At 37.4% G+C, this 17759-nt stretch overlaps 1 protein-coding gene and 1 pseudogene across 4 annotated transcripts in view; both read right to left on the reverse strand.

The window, feature by feature from the left end:
• Window positions 1-12816, reverse strand: part of wwp2 (WW domain containing E3 ubiquitin protein ligase 2) — a 59651-nt gene extending 46835 nt beyond the window's left edge. For all 3 annotated transcript variants that reach the window (XM_082160430.1, XM_082160428.1, XM_082160429.1), the window contains exons 1-5: window positions 12729-12816; window positions 11902-12003; window positions 7757-7913; window positions 7339-7460; window positions 5188-5325 (exon numbers count right to left, since the gene is read on the reverse strand). In XM_082160430.1, the coding sequence (XP_082016556.1) occupies window positions 5188-5325; window positions 7339-7460; window positions 7757-7913; window positions 11902-11974 (490 nt within the window). In that variant the 5' untranslated portion in view covers window positions 11975-12003; window positions 12729-12816. The remainder of the gene's footprint in view (window positions 1-5187; window positions 5326-7338; window positions 7461-7756; window positions 7914-11901; window positions 12004-12728) is intronic.
• Window positions 12817-15474: 2658 nt separating this feature from the next.
• Window positions 15475-17483, reverse strand: LOC309490009 (putative nuclease HARBI1; annotated as a pseudogene). The gene is made up of 2 exons: window positions 16722-17483; window positions 15475-15736 (listed from the first exon to the last, which is right to left on the reverse strand). The product of its transcript is annotated as a putative nuclease HARBI1 (transcript).
• Window positions 17484-17759: the final 276 nt, after the last annotated feature.

Consider the following 17759-nt stretch of genomic DNA (forward strand, 5'->3'; position numbering starts at 1 on the left):
GAAATCGCAATACTTGACTTGGTATCGGTATCGAAACAATAATTTTGGTATCGTGACAACACTACTACACCGTCAGCGCATCTACAACGTCAGCGCATCTACACCATCAGCGTAACTACATCTTCAGCGTAACTACAGTCAGCGTAACTACAATCAGCGTATCTACACCATCAGCGTATCTACACCGTCGGTGTCTACACCGTCAGCGTATCTACACCGTCAGCGTATCTACACCGTCAGAGTAACTACATCGTCAGCGTATCTACACCGTCAGCTTAACAACACAGCCAGCGTAACTACACCATCAGGGTAACTACACCGTCAGCTACACCGTCAGCGTATCTACACCGTCACTACACCGTCTAACTACACCGTCAGCGTATCTACACCGTCAGCTTAACAACACAGCCAGCGTAACTACACCGTCTAACTACATCGTCAGCGTCAGCTACATCAACAACTTGATGGTCTTGAAAGTTTGTTAAGATGGGGAGGTTTTCTTTTCTGATATACTCCAGTTCTTGTTTAAACACATTAGACATGCTTATTCTGTGCATTTTGGCACTTTTTGTGTGAAATCATATTTATTTTGTCCAAGTGAGCTTTTATTTTAATTAAGTGTGAGCAGTGCAGCAAAAATAGACTCGTGCCGAAACCCCCGTTTCACTACTGCTCACACGCCGCTCCTGCTCCCGGTGTGAAAGCACTCATTGGTAAACATGCACGCCGAAAAAAATATGCGTCACGAGTAAAAAATCTAACTGGTCACATTGCCTTTCATTTTGTACATTGAGGTTACTTGATTGATTAGCAATACTTTAGTGGTCAGCCATGACTTCCTGTTTTTTAACTATGCTATAAATATGCAGGCCAAATTCCTATCCATCACAATAGAAACGTCCAAAGAATACAGTAACAATGTACAGAAATGAAACAAATCAGTAAAGGGTTGAAAGTTCCACTATCAATAATTAAGAAGTTAAAATCAATTGGAGATGTTAAGAATCAGCCTGGAAGTGGACAATCTTTACTGGCATCACACACAATACGGAGGATGGCTTGACACGTGTAATAATAGCATGGATAATTTGTACTTATGCACACAAGAAAGTCTGGAAGCCCAGAGTAAATACACACGCGCCAATATTTATTTAATATTTGAGAAAATACTTGTTTTATGATAAAGTAAAATAATCAAAAGAAAACAAATATTCTTAAATTAAAGGTTAAATTCTTGTGAATATTTTGAATGAAAAACCAAGAGGATAAATAGGCAAGAATTTTCCACAGCCTGTTTTGCTCATATTTACCAAGGGTACCAATATTAGTGGAGGACACTGTATGTTTACGCAAGGAATATAACGAAAGGCTGTTAAATTACTGAAAAATACTGCACTACTATGCCTACAATAATGTCTACTTTAAAAATATCAACACTAACACCTCACTACTAAGAAATGTCTTTGCTTTTCAGTAGCAAAAACATTTTACTGATGAAGTCATGAGGCAGCGCTGAAGAGAAGTTTCTGTGCATGTGAACGTCTGTGTGTGTGCAAGTGAGTGTGTGGGAGAGAGAGCACGAGAAAGAAAACATGCTTTAACAGATAATTATCCTATTGTTTATAATATTGTGTTTGTGATTTTGCTGTGGTAGTTCTTTAAAATAATTTGGCAAAGTGATATGGAACTGTAATGGTTGGAACTACTTTAGCTGTGCAGTTATTGAAAAATGTATCTAAACATTTATAAGCCAATCAGAATCGCACATTCTAAAACGTGGTATAAGTAAGGGATAATCCACAACTAGCTGTGAATTAAACCATTTTAATGAATGACATGAAAGCAAAGAACCACCAAACGTGAAGTGCATTAAAATGCGAAGTTAGCAGTGCAATGTTTGACTGGAAGGGTAAAAATGTGCAGGTAACGCCTCTTTAGACCTAGTAATCTGCCCACTTTAAACAGAGATAAAGTAGTAATGTATGAATTATAGAATTTATTTGAATTAAGTTTAATGTGAGTTTAATTACTTCAAAACCAGAGATGTTACTCCCTCGTTGCTGAGAAACACTAGCAATTAAGTAGCAAAACTATTTTAATAATAAAAGCCACGGGCAGAGTTGATAACTTTCTGTGCTCCTGAGTCCTGAATGTTTCTTTGTATGAAAGCAGTGTATTAATATAGGATGGTGATTAAATTGACTGGAACTACTTGTACATTAAACAGTTTTAACCAAGCGGCAACATTCTAATCTGAAAAATGAAGCCTACCCGGAAGTGCGAAAAACTGCAATACATCGAAAATCCGCTAGGGGCAGGTCCCAAAAGGGAGCAAATGTCCATACACCCCCATGTTAAAATGTCCGTTTTCACAGCATAAATTCATGTTTTTACAGGTTGGTCCCATGGACTTTTATTGTATTTTTCGATAGGTTCCGAGTGCCTGACAACTGTGAGGGGGGTGAATTTTTTTCTAACTCGTTAGTTTAGATCGTATTTAGATATAAAATGTATGACAAATAAGGGCGCGATTCACAGCTTGATTGACAGCTGACAACGAGCATAGGCTGCGCCGAGTGGAATTCCTGAAATTTGACGTCTCGGCCATGATCTGACACAACACATCATACCTGTAAGTTATCCTTTCTGAACATTTGTATTGCAATATGGCGCCACCCATACCCCCCATTAACGGCCTCAAAACCGTTCTTCAGAAGTCTATGGGTGACGTCACAGACGCTTTGTCCATATTTTTTACAGTCTATGGTTTTAACGCACACCTTCCAGCCGATCAGAATTTGAGTATATAGTCAGACCATAGTATAATTAAGCAATGTGACACAGAAGGCTATGCTATATTGTGAATATAGTTGTGGCAGAAGAGAGCTTTTAGGCAGAAGAGTGCTAAGAGTGCAGCAGAGTGGTTTTATAGAATGATTACCACATAACAGAAATATTAAGGATATAAAATTTCATTCAGATGTTATTTTATTAAACACAATTATAAAAGAACATTGCATGACAGAAAAACACTGGCATATCTGCGTCCTCAGGCTCTCGACTGGAGAGATATAAGATATGAGATACAAGCCTGTACCGAACTGAGATGAACATCACGACTATGACGAGAAAAAAACACGCTGTGCAGCATCCACTTGGCCATATTGCGCCAGAACGCCCACCACACACCAGCTTTCTGGTGGAGAGGAGACAGTGATGAAGCCAATCAGTATATGGGGATGATTAGGAGGCCATGATGGACAGAGGCCACTGGGCAAATTTGGCCAGGACACCGGGGTTACACCCCTACTCTTTCGAAAGACTTCCTGGGATTTTTAATGACCACAGAGAGTCAGGACCTCGGTTTTACGTCTCATCCGAAAGACGTATGTCAGGAGACGTATGTCTCCTGGTTATTACCATTATATATTCGAGTCTGATACTGCCTTGCCTCCTCTGATTTACAATTTTTTGAGTCTGACACTGTTTTTCCAATTTTTTTATCCCAGTCTGATACCGCCATCTCTGTTTTACTATTTTATATTTGAGTCTGATACTGTTTTGCTACACCTGTTATAAGGCCGCTCTTAGCTTTGCTGTGCTTATTTGTGTTGTGTTGTTATGCAGGTATTATTTTCTTTTAATTTTGCTGTTCTGTAAAGCACTTTGGTCAGCCAGTTGCTGTTGTAAAATGTGCTATATATACAAAAATGAACTTGAACTTGAATAACATTTTCCATAAACCTTGAGTTTTTATAGCTATCATGAATTATGAATGCATAAATATCACAAAAAGACCAGTAACATACATTGACAAAATAAATTGGGACCATTTTGATTTCATGCCAATTTCCATATTACTGTAATATTGTTTGAGTGTTTGTCTATATATACTGTTTTTCTGTTACATTTTCTCACTTAGAAAAGACATGCTGTAAAAAGGTCCAGACCCTCTGTCGTGAGTCAAGGTCTTGCTATGTAAGACTAGTTAACGCTGCATTAGAGGGCAGACCGGGTTAGTTCTCACACGGGGAACTTGACAGAAGCTGCCATAGCACTTCTCAGGTTGGGGTTGTCACATGCGTTATGTGCTGTAACTGTTATGTCCTAATTCAATTTTCTGCTCAAAATAATGCTTATATATTTGTTCTGTTTAACTAAATGTTTTGCTATAGAATTGTTTTATTTCAATTTGGCTAAAAAGCAATAATAGGCTACTGAATGGCAGGTTCCATTGTGAGAACGTACTCATCATCTACAGTAGTTATATAGAGTTAGATATAAAAAAATTATTGGCAGGTTGAGGGTTTAGCAATGGGAATATTTTGAAGGTGAAATCTCAACCAACCCTTCCAGGAAAATAAAAACGCTTCTGAAAATCTTGAATGAATGAATCTCACAGTTTAAAGACAACTCTAGATACATTTAATGCACATTCTCTGTATTTCTCTACTCGTGGCTTCAAATAAACATTAAATTGTTATATATTGACTGATTGTGCTCTATAACATGCGTCGACATTGCAGCACACACCTTATGCTTCACAGAGTAGTTAAGAGTAAGTCACATGAATCTTTTTACAAGCTAGAGATGGTCATTCAGTAACTAGACTCGCTTTCCATAAGCTCAAGCAGTAGTGCGTGGCGCTAGCTACGCCAATGTCAAGGGTTCGATTCCAGGGAAAGAAAGAACTGATCAAATGTAAATGTGTACCTTGAACACAACATAAGTCACTTTGGATAAAATGTTCTGGCAAATGCATAAATGTAAATGTAAATATAAACTCACAATATCAGTCTTTCAGAATCAATTTAGTACCTGTCTCTAACTGACACATGAATGCTTTGTGCTTTCCAAAGCAACTTACTCCTAATCAAAAATGAGTGTGTGTGAGTCTGAACAGATTAGGTTTGTGAGTGGTCAATAGACCCACTGACCTCCTGGGCTCTGTTTGTCAGTTGTGAGTACACAGAGGAGAAAAGCCCTCTTGTGAGCATCCGCTTGGTCAAACTCGACTCTTTCCATACCAACCCCTCTCACCACAACCTCCTCTATTCCTGCAGTTAGTTTAGGTGGAGTCACAGCCAAGGCTTTGCAAACTCATGAATGTGCATTTGTTCATGTGTTCTGTGTGTTCTACGAGTGTTTTCTATGAAGTGTGCATGTGTGTCTGTGAACAGGACTTACTGTCTGAGGCAGCATTGCCATTGGGCAGAGATCCTAGATCAACAACCAGGCCGTCCAGACAGACGTTGAGCTCACCTCCTGCTACAACCGAGCCTTTGTTCTCGGTCTGTAGAACCAGACTGAGCTGAACATTCTCCACTGCCAGTCAAAAAGAGAGAGAGAGAAAGAGAGAGAGGGCTCTAGTGCTGGTAGATACATTTGTGTTTTTGTTTTTTTATTAAAAACCTAAATATTCAACTTACATTCATGACATTTTATTTGACAGACTCATTGTTTTGGCAAAACACTCACTGGTTCATATTTTGTGTTTTAAAATAGCAGGGAAGAAGTGAAGCTGGTTTAAAAGGGGAGTTTTCAGCTGTTCATTGAGATTTCATTCAATCCCACATTAGCCTTTTCATGTCCTCGAATCATAGAAATCATGTATTTCTGACACTGCGATCTGTTGAACAAGTGCTGACATAATAATCTTGTTCAGACACGCGTGTCAGAACCTTATATAACAGCAAATATAAAAACAGTCTCTCTTTTTAAGAAAGTAAAAGAACAGTTCAATCAAAATTAAAATTATGTCATAATTTACACTCATGTCATCTACACTTCTTTAAAGTTCTTCTGTGCAACAATAAAGAACATCTTTGAAGAATATCCTGTCTTGTAAATGTAAAAAAATGTATGTAAATACATATACTGCTGCTTCTCTGCACGTTTGACAGGAACTGTGATTTGAATCTAAACATATATTTTTTTTTTTAAGCAAACCCAGCTGTCTTCTGCTAGACAGACAAAAGTTCAAGAATTTCTCTGAACAATGTGAAGCCCACAGCTGACTCAGAAACAACTTTACCAACTTGACCAAAAACACAGGACTAAAATTGCGGAGTGACTCTGCTGAAAGTCAAACCTCAAATGTTCAGGAAAAACACTGCACTGAGCGGAAAAGAATTCATACAGACCTATGCAAAATCTTTTGGCCAGTAGTGTCAAAAGAACCAGGAATGCAAAAGTATTAATAACAGGGGGTCACAGTTGGAGACACTTAATATTCAAAAAATATTATGATTAGATTATTGATCTGAACTGAACAACAGCCAAAAAGCATAATTTTCCTGTTTATCACTGTAAAGCTGCTTTAAAACAACCTGTATTGTATAAAGTGCTATAGAAATAAAGGTGACTTATATTTTAAATTGTAAAAATAAGACCTGTTTTGCTTTAATGTCAGTTACAAGGAGTTATAAAAGATCTGAGGTGATCAGCACTGATTTTAACATTAATATTACGGCTGGGAAAAAAATATTTGTTTAAATTTTAAAATTAAAATTTACTGTTTAAATGTTTATAGCATATATATATATATGTTATATGTGTGTGTGTTTAAAAAAGGCATCAGTATTGTTATCAGTAATACTGGGCTTCATTCATACAACTTAGTGAAAAAAGACACCATTAAATAAATATTGAAAATACTGTCAGTGGCAAGCAGGACCGTGAGAACGAGACGAGGCCGGTGGTGCGTCTCATAATGAGGTCTCGAGTTCCTCACTGAGGAGCTTCGGAAGTATAAAAAGAGGAACGACGACAGTGAAGAAAGAGAGAGGACCAGGTCTGGACTATTTACGTTATGCTTTGTTTATCTTTTATCTTCGTTTTGTGTTTGTTTATTTTGGATTAAAGTTTTGAAATGTTCGCTGGTTCCCGCCTCCTTCTTCCCTTATCAATGAACCTTGTTACACTGTCTCTGTTGTTTTAACATTAAAAGGATACACTACTTTAAAATGAAAATTCTGTCATCATATACTCACCCTCATGTTGTTTCAATCCTTTGTGAATTTCTTTCTTCTGCTGAACACAAAGGAAGATATTTAGCAGAATATCAGTAACCAGACAGTTTCTGGTCTCATTGACTTCCATAGTATATTTTTTTCCTACTATGGAAGTCAATGAGACCAGAAACTGTCTGGTTACTGACATTCTTCTAAATATCTTCCTTTCTGTTTAGCAGAAGAAAGAAATTCATACAGGTTTGAAACAACATGAGGGTGAGTATATGATGACAGAATTTTCATTTTAAAGTGGAGTATCCCTTTAACTTGGAGAATCAATGTAAAAATATATTTATGGTGATTTTATATTGTGATGACAACTTACTCTTGCCATCATGTGTTCGTAGAGTGTCCAGTAAGTCAATGGTGGCACTGCCCAGAAGTTCCTTCCTCAAAGTGTGACAACTCCACAACTTCAGATCCAAATGACTCTGAGGAGTCACGTTCCTGTAAAATTTTAATTAATAAATATACACAAGTTCTCAAATGGACCATGGTTATGGCTAAACACAGTCCCCTAAAACTGGAAGGGCTTTTTAGAAAATATTTTAAGAGATGTAAATAAAAACAAACCAAAAGGTAGAACACAACCAACTCAGAAAAGCAGATTTCTTCACTTTACTGATTTACAGAGAGCAATTCAATGGTCTTAGTAATTATTTGTTATTTTTACAAATTGTATACTTAAATGAGAAATGAAAAAAGTAACATATATATATAAACTTAGTCATGTGATGCCTTACAGGGTGAGGTCTTCATTCCACTGCAGCTCAAGGTGTCCAGTGCGTTTGCCTGTTTTCTTCGTTTCACTGGTCAGACCGTCAGCAGTCACTTCCACAAATGAACTCAGACGAGAGTGACGACTGGGGAGCTTAGGAGACTGAGGCTTAGCAGACAGCACTGTCAAATGAGTACAACAGAAAAACACCAAACATTATTCAAAAATTCAATGAGAAATTGTACATTTCACTGTGATCCAAATCATTACAGAGCCATTCATCTCATATCATATTCACTGTTATTAAACTTACAACATACCAGAAATAACAGACCAAGTAACATATCCAGGGCATTTTGGGGGCCCTAAGCAGATTTTCAAAATAGGTCCCATGTAAGGTTTCACCAAACCACTCCCATGCCCCAATGTACACAACATACGTCCTACACTAGCCGCGTTTCCATTACCCTTCAAATTGCGCAAATTGAAATTGCGAATTGAAAATACGCTTAATGGAAACACGTCAATTTCGCAAAAACTCCCATTTATCGCAAAAAAGTTTTTACGCTCTCATGAGGTGGTTTTTCAGGCAATTCGAAAAATGAATATTTCGCAAAACTGCAATGGAAACAGTTTTTGCGCATTTACAGTCATCTGACTTAGAAGACGCAGTGTGTTTGAAGTCCATGTATAGCTACGCAAATAATAATAATTTTATATTATTTTATTATAACATTTAATAGGCTATATTTAGAAGAGGCTTTTATGCAAAAAAGGAACAAAGCTGAGCGTGGAGCGCGCACTGCATGACACGGAGGCGCGGCCGCAAACACTTGCATTTTCCTATCAACAGTGGAAACAACTTATACTCTATCATTTCTGGTCAGACAGAAAATAATAATACATTATTCTCAACCACTTTTATTTGTGTAAACTCACAATAACAAGAAAATGCTGTGCTTTTGTAAAATAAAAGAAACAATCAGACGCACATGATCTCCGTAAACTGGGGCGCGAGAACTGAAACAAAATATAGCCTGTGTAGGCTAAAGCTTGAAATGTCCACTTTAAAACGAACAAATTCGAATCGAAAGCTAATACCTTCTGATTATGTAGGCTAATCCGTATGAAAGTTGCATTTCTCTCTAAAAGCGCATCTGCTTAACAGCGGAGATGGAGATGTGATTTTAGCCGACACTTAGAAAACAATAGTTTATTCATTATATTAATGGCTCTTCTCATTCAGCACTGCGGGAAATACATCAATTCCAGTTTCTAATTTGGCCTTAGAAAACCAGTAAAATCGACATGTTTTCCATATTAATTTGTGAATATTTTAAATGTTTAATAAAGGGGCAAAAAGTCATAAATAAAGCACAGCAGTTGTGTGTAGCCAATTTTTCAATTAGGGGTTAAAAAAGGAAAAACAAATAGACACAAAAGTTGCCTACATGGATCATTTGGACAGAACACGAGACAGAATTATTTATTAAATTCATAAAAGAAACAATAATTAGCCTATAGGAATACTGGATTCTAAATCTCAAAGAAATGCCACAATCGGAGCAGAAATGAGGGCGAAACACCCAGAAACTCCTTATATGTGTCGTTCGGGGGTCTTTCCCTGCCATTAATGCTTGGATAACACGCCACGTCTCCTTCCATTAATAATAATAATAATGTCTAATGCGGTGGCTGTGATATTATAACCAACGTCCGTTGCCGTGATTTTTGGAATGACTTATCGCGAGAGAAAAAAAGACGTTTTAGTCGCATAACATCGGTTAATGGAAACGCCGTCATTTCGCAATAGTTTTTTATCGATATTTAGATAATAGCGCAAAACATTTGCGCAAATCTGTAATGGAAACGCGGCTACTGACACCTCATTGTAAATTGTACTCAGAATATTTATCTTTAAACATACTAGAAAAATAATAAACTGCTGAATACCATTTTTGTAGCGTGAATTACCAGTGTAAATACAATAAAAAAATACACATTGATAAAAAGTATATAGTAAACAAATGTTTCAAACAGATTAAAGGAACACTCCACCGTTTTTTAAATAGGGCTTATTCACCTTCTTTCCCACATTTAGATAGGTGGGCAAATGCATTTTTGTCTCAGTGCATGCATTATTTTAGTTTGACAGGGTCGGCGTGAGCTTAGCTTAGCATAATGAATGGAATCCTTTGTTGCCAGTTAGCATGTCCTGAATAAAAGTGATATAAAAAATTTAAAAAACCTTACCTAATTACTTCTTGTGGCCTGCGTATTCACAACAAGTACAAATAGCGATGCAGATTAACACGAGGCGATTTCCTAGGCAGATATTGACTTATATATTAAGGACTATATTAGGGGGAAGCACAGGCGAAGCACTGCTACTTGGGCGTGATATCTCTGCGCCCAAGTAGCAGTGCTTCGCCTGTGCTTCCCCCTAATATAGTCCCAAGTCAAAATCTGCATAGGAAATCGCCTAGTGTTAATCTGCATCGCTATTTGTACTCGTTGTGAATACGCAGGCCACAAGAAGTAATTAGGTGTTTTTTTTTTTTTTTATATCACTTTTACTCAGGACATGCTAGCTGGCAACAAAGGATTCCATTCATTATGCTAAGCTAAGCTAGCGCCAACCCTGTCAAACTAAAACAATGCATGCACTGAGACAAAAATGCATTTGCCCACCTATCTAAATGTAGGAAAGAAGGTGAATAAGCCCTATTTCAAAAAACGGTGGAGTGTTCCTTTAAAGTGCAAAAGTACACAACTATAAAGAACAATTATAAAGAATAAGAATATTTTCAATCAATATAGAAAGATTTTCTGAACTGGCATGTTTAGTCCAGAAAGTTGCACTGCTTTGTGTACAGGGGTAATTGAATAACCACTGTTTTTCTGCTGTCCCATATACACCACCTACAGTCAGAGTGTGAATGTGCAATTTCATTCAACTAAAATCTGAACAATTCAGAAGGCGTCTAGAATTATTCACTGAATTTTTAAGTGCCCACGATAACAACACTGTGCATTTTCAGTGCCGCAATATATTATAAGGTGACAGTGACTGACACTCTTGTTACAAAAGCAGAGCGTCTTCAAATAACAGCAGTCCCGAAACGCTGAACTGAACCGATAAGACACGCTGCAGCAACCACCATTTCAACAAATGTATATCTTGTCAAAATGCAATACTTAGACTACCCTTATCTTGCTCCTTTCTTTCGTCTTTTTCCTCTTTTCTGCACCAGATTGATTGTGGTGCCTCTTTATTTTCAAACATTAATGCACAGAGTGATACGAGCTAACTTTATCAAAGTTATTTATACCAAGCAAACTGTGGCCATGTAGGGCCGGCTCTGATAACAACAATAACAAATTCATAACAAACTGTTTCCTTTATTATATCACTTTTCTCAAGAGTAGAGAACGTTTATGAAAAGTTTCAGCGTACAAGACATTTTACTGCTTAGAGGCGGTTAATGGACAACAGATTTATATCAATAATTACTAAGTGGCATGTGGCAATGACTATGATTCCGGTAACACTTTATTTTGATGGTCGCTTTTGAACATTCTGTTGACTATAAGTAATTTTGCAACTACATGTCAACTAACTCTCATTAGAGTATTAGCAGAATGTCTGCTTAATATCTGCTAACACTTTATTGTTATGTTCCCCCAACAGACATTTTACTGACTATAAGTAACTTTGCAACTACATGTCTTAACTTATTCTAACCCAAACCCTACCAGTCTACTAATACTCTACTAACACTTTAATGTGAGTTAGTAGACATGTAGCTGCAACGTTACTTATAGTCAACAGAATGTGTTAAAGGGACCATCAAATTAAAGTGAAACCATGATTCCAAGGTGGCAAAAACATTAATAAATTTAATTGCTGTACCAGGAAATGTGAGTAATGTGTCCTGACATGAACGCTCATTGTTGGACTAGCAGTTATGAAGTCAATTATTCAGCACACATCACCCTCTAGAGGAAACACTGCAAAGTGCAAAAACACATGAAGCTCTGATGCTGAAGTTGATGCGTCATATGAGCTGATAAATCCCATCAAAATGATCAGTTTCAGATCAGTCATTTACAGTGCACAGTGCTGATGTTAACACTGGCTGGATCCAAAAAAAAAGCTGATTTTCTTACCTTTCAAGGTCAACTGTGATTTTTCTGTGGCCTGAACGTTGGCAAACTGAGACACACTGGCAGCTGCCATCATCACATCACATCACATCACAGATCACAGCCCTGAAACAAACACACACACACACACACACACACACACACACACACACACACACACACATTCATCATCACACATATTCAATCTACTGTGAAATATAATCAGACGATAATAAACCATAGACGTGTGCGTTTACTGAGAGCTTCATCTAGCATTAAAACTCACAGTGATCATCTGAGCACCTCACACACACACACACACACAATTATTACGGTTTAATACAGGAAGATTTTACATAAACTGTGAAAACATTAGAAAATGTTAGGCGGGTCAACAGTAAAGCCGGGTTGTATGGTTATGGTTTATAAACCAAAAATATGGTTTATAAAACGGTGTCATGATACAATCTGTGAATATCCGAGTCTGACAGCTTCATAGGTCAGAAACGATTGTGATGATCAGACACAAACAAACTCATATGACGTTAACTGTTCGGTATACATCAGGGTCGGATGATTATAAACACATTTCTTTTCCCCTCCGAATTAGACATCAGAAAGACTCAACCGAATATCATTTCTGCAGCTAATAAAGATTTAGGATCATTTATAATCTTAAGTTTAATGCATGTGTAAGACAGTGACGATGTTTGACTAGCTGCACATCATTTATAGAGAAAAGTCTCAATATACTTGAAATCGTCAAGAACCACTTTAAAAGCGAGAAAGTTCATGTATAATTTAAACGTCTTCTGTCAATAATAACAGACAATAAATGTTTTAATCCCTACCTTTTATCTGCCGTGAGACTGTGGATCGCTAACTGTCATTTCCGCTTTAATGTCATGGTCATGTGACTCCCAGACGAGCGGCGCGGTGAATTGTGGGTCCGGATGCTCCATACCATCAATGTGGCAGGGGTGCGTTTTCTGCTCACAAAAGTGAAGTAGCCTACATTTCTGTAAAATGTAAAAGATTTTACCAAACCAGGTTCATAAATGTTCACAAATTGAATGTATGGCATACATTGCTGATCAAATGATTTAGAACATCTAAATGTTTTGAATTGTTCACAGTTTAATGTAGGCCTACTTGGATTAAAACACATAACAGCATAGCATTCTTTCTAGGAGGTAGGCTAGGCTGTGTGTTTTCTTGCTTTAGATTAGGATGACCCCTGACCAAATAGGCGCAAATGTAGTCAAGACGCATAAACTGCTTAGACTAGTCTTACAAGTTAGTTAATTTTTTTCTGGTTATAACTTTTTTTAAGTGAGTTACTTAAACAGGTTGGTCTAATTTGGATCCGAAAAGTAAGTATGATTACCCTTTGGCTAACTGCTAGTTGGTCAACCTAGTTCTTAGACTTAACATAGTGATTCCCCAGATGGCCCCAGATTCTCCAAAACCCAGACTAATACCAGACCCACTGAAATGCAGATCTAGACCAAGGTCTTTTGTAGAGCCCCAAACCGAGAAACAAGCAGTCAATTATAATGAACTAAAATGCAGAAATTATCGTTGCATTCATTTAAAATATAAAATATTAAGTTTTCGTTGTTTCCACTTTTTCACATATTTTTATTGTTTCCAGCAAAAAAGGTGTTGAATACAATCATGTTCGGGGAGAGTGGGGACGGTTGCAACACTTTTTGCTTTTTCTTTGAGTTTCTCGGAGACTGTATTGGAAAGACAACATTTTAATACAATAAACCCACATCTGTCAGCTTCCCACCCACACTGCTGCAACATGTGAATATATACTTATATAGACAAAGTCAAATTTTGCAACTGACCCCATAACAGGGGACGCTTGCAACATTCATTAAAATGTACAGTTTAAAGTCAGGTTTTGGTGAATTATTACAATACATTTGAACTACCAACTAATTTTTTTCAACCAAAATCAACACTGAAATTGAATAATACTTCTGTGAAAGCTTACTGGACTGTTTGCGTTTAATTTAGCAATATATTCTTATATTCTTGCAAGGTTATGTGGCAAATGGCAAATCTTTTGCGTCAGACCTCAGTCAAGTCAAGTCAAGTCAAGTCACCTTCATTTATATAGTGCTTTTAACAATACAGATTGTTTCAAAGCAGCTTTACAGTGATAATAGGAAATTACAGTAACAGAGATTGTTTTGGCTTTACAGCAGCTCTAGAATAAAGTTATTGTCCAGCTAAAGTTGGTTTTGATTAGTGTCCTGCCTTTATGCTTCACTATGTTTGCATCAGAACAGAGCAACAGCCCTGTTGTGCATTTCCTCTTTTGTGGCATAGGCTACTGAAAACAGATCAAATGTAAGCCTGTATGTCTGATTTTTACTCAAAAACTGTTTACTTAAATAAAAAAGGGGAGACACCTGACTATTAACCGGGGTTGTTTATTAATACATACAATTATAATTTTGTTATGTTATGACAAGGTTTTGCATCAATGTTGTGATAAGGGACAGGTGCTACACATAGACAGTATGGTTCTACACTGACAGCCATGACAAAACTTGCTAGCTTGACACAATAGATTTTAACACATGCTAGCTATGCCTTTTAGAAGCTAAGAAAACATGATTAAAATGATATGAATTTACAATGCTTCACGCACAAAGTTTAGACAGTATGACAAAAAGATCTGATCATAAAAAAAATGCTTATATATAAAAATAAAAAATATATTTTTTATAATTTCTATCAAAAGGAAGGTCACATGTGACTGCTTTCTTACTAGAACTGAGAAACTAACTGAGCATGTGTAATATGAATATCATCTCTCTAGCTCATTCCAGATTTGGAGAAAAAAAAAGCCATGTTGCAACTGTCCAACTATTTTCCTCTACTGTAATAAAAGTAAGATACAAAACAGTGTCATATTTATTCCAGGCTTTAAGAAAGAAAGAAAGAAAGAAAGAAAGAAAGAAAGAAAGAAAGAAAGAAAGAAAGAAAGAAAGAAAGAAAGAAAGAAAGAAAGAAAGAAAGAAAGAAAGAAAGAAAGAAAGAAAGAAAGAAAGAGAAAAATGCTAACAGATTTTTACAGAAATATCTATCATATGTCTGTTTGGAAGCTGCATGATTCTGGATAGACAACTAAACAAAATAACAGGTTCTGACAAAATGATAAATGCTGCAGTATATTATAAAAAAATATATAGATATATTATTTATTTATTAAAAATGATTTATTGACCTACTCAGAAAGACACAAATGCCCTTTTTAACAGTCACTTGTCACCACCTACTGCTGTAACAATGTGAGTGATACAATCTTTATTTAAAGCTTCAAGTTACTTTCAAAAGTATTGGTTGTTGAGTCTCAAGAGGAGGAGGTGCTGCGGGCTGTGGTTGTTCCAGAGGATTGCCTCATGGGGCCTATATTGTGCAAGTCAGTTTTAATAAAAAAAAAAAAAAAAAAAAAAAAGGAGAAGTGAATAACAGACAAGGGCAGAGTCACCGAATGATCAGGACAACACCTGGCCAGAGAACATAAGGGGGAAAACAAAGAAAGCCAAGGTGGTCAATGGTAAACGTCATCAAGCATCAGAAGCTCATCGCCACGGCTTCGCCTAGACCCCCTGTGCCAGCTATGTAGCTCAATACCATCAGCTCTCTGTCTGTGCCCTGGGATCCTTCGGCTCCACCTCCATCTGTCGTCACCAGGATGTCATCAGCCACATCTATGCCTGGTTCCTCACTCCCTCGACTCTGCCGTGGGCTGTCATCCCTGCTGTGCTCTGAGTCTGTAAGGCATCGGGCACTCCCCATCATCACCAGCGGGGCTTCGTCTTTCGAAAATGGCTTTCTGAAACCCAGATTAAGTACAGATTAATAACACCTGGACTATGGAGTCCTGAACTAAAATAAACTAGGTTAATTTAAAACCACCTGTGCAGATCTGTATTAGCCGGATGGAGTTTGCCTATAAAACATGGAATGAACCATGAATCTTAAAAGTAGTTAAGCTACAGTAGTTATTTTATATATCCAGGGGTTGTGGAAGAATGTAAAAATAAACCTTAAAAAAAACTGCTGCTGAAACCCGAAGAGAGAGATTTAGGACTGGCGGAGGACCTGCAAATAAAGAAGCTGACCAGTTGGATGAGTTACTGACAGGAATAATGGAGAGCCAGCAACCTTTGGAGAAGGTGATGATTATCTAGTTCAGATGATGGATCACACACACCTACATTAAGTATATGAATACATTTCACTTTCCCATTTCTTTCTCTCTCAAACTTTAATTTGCTTTGTGTCATCAAAAATCTTCTCATTATCTGTATTTATTTGACCATGTGTATATATATATATATATATATATATATATATATATATATGAACTGTCTTGTTTTAAGGAGAAAGTCATATGGACAGAACTAGAGTTCCAAGACAGTTTACCCTCCACATCCTCAGAAGCAATAGCGGCAATGTCTGCCAGAACTGGTCACCCTAAGAAAAGACTCACTGTCCATGAAAGGCTGGCTATTGAATTCCATGAACGTTGAAGTATCTTAAGGAGGAGCATGAAATGAAGATGAAGATACTGCAAGTATAACTGGAGATGAAGATGAAGAAGAGCAGTCTCAAATTTCACATCAGTACATAAATCTGTGAAATAAATATTGTTTTATCAAGTCAAGTTGGAATTTATGGCTGTTTCTGTATACCAGACAAAATATCCATTTTACTTTTAAAATATATTTTATTTGCTCATTACATGTGAGAATGTATCAGATCTGAGAGGGTTGAAAAGTAAACAATGTAAATATATGTATTTAAAGTGGCACAACGCAAAAGCATTTCTGTATGCATGTCCTTCTCCATGGTCTGATAGAAATGGTGGCACATCTGGATTGGCATCCTCTTCTATTGGGGGATCTGGGCATCCCTGCTGTTTCAGTTGTGAAGAACAGCTTTTGCAATGATGATAGTGCAGCATCTTCTTGGTTTGAACCAAAGTGTTTTCCGGAGGCACTGAAAGTGACTCTTCCAAACACCAAACATGCGCTCTACTAGACCCCTAGTGCGCTGATGAGCCTGGTTGTAGCGCCATTGTTCAGCTGTTGTTGAGTGCAAGTATGGTGTGACCTAAAGATTCTTCTGAGCATACCCACTGTAACAAAGCAATATTCCATGATGATCTCCTCTTTCAAACTGAGTGTACAGAGATGAGTTGAGGAAAATCCGGGAATCATGAGTTGCACCTTTCCAACATGCAACAATGTTCAAAAACTGCAATAGGGGAGTGCACACACCTTGGACATTTATGGAAAACCAATTATTTCGGTTCCTGTATTCCTCAGCATCTGGAGTTGTGGGACATTTTATGGGAATATGGGTTTCATCTATATATGCAACCTGACTCCTGGGAAGTTCCCATATTCATAGAATTGTACCTTGTGGTTAGCCTGGGTTGAAGCTTCAGGGAAGTTTATGTAATGTGTTCTTAATTCACAAATGGCCCTGCATACTCTGTGAATGACTTTACATATTGTTGATTCATTGACACCACATAAATCCCCAGTTTCCCTGTGAAAGGTGCTACATGCCAAAAACGTAATCGGTTACTAACGTAACCTCGGTTCTCTCTAGAAGAGGGAACGAGTATTGCGTAAGTTAGCTTACGCTACGGGAAAGTCATCTTTTCTCGAGATCTGAAGCCAAAAAATTATCCTTAATTTTTATAATTTTGTCAACGCAGTGCAGCAGCACGCAGACCTAGGGCAGGCTTACTAGCGTGCCCTGCGGCTGCCCTGCGGCAACTGCAGCAGCCTATCGCTGAGCCTTAGACGTGACGTCCAATGAGCGCGCTTGGGAGCACCTCATGC

This window comes from Leuciscus leuciscus, assembly GCF_965113295.1.
Source record: "Leuciscus leuciscus genome assembly, chromosome: 25".
Taxonomy (NCBI): Eukaryota; Metazoa; Chordata; class Actinopteri; order Cypriniformes; family Leuciscidae; genus Leuciscus; species Leuciscus leuciscus.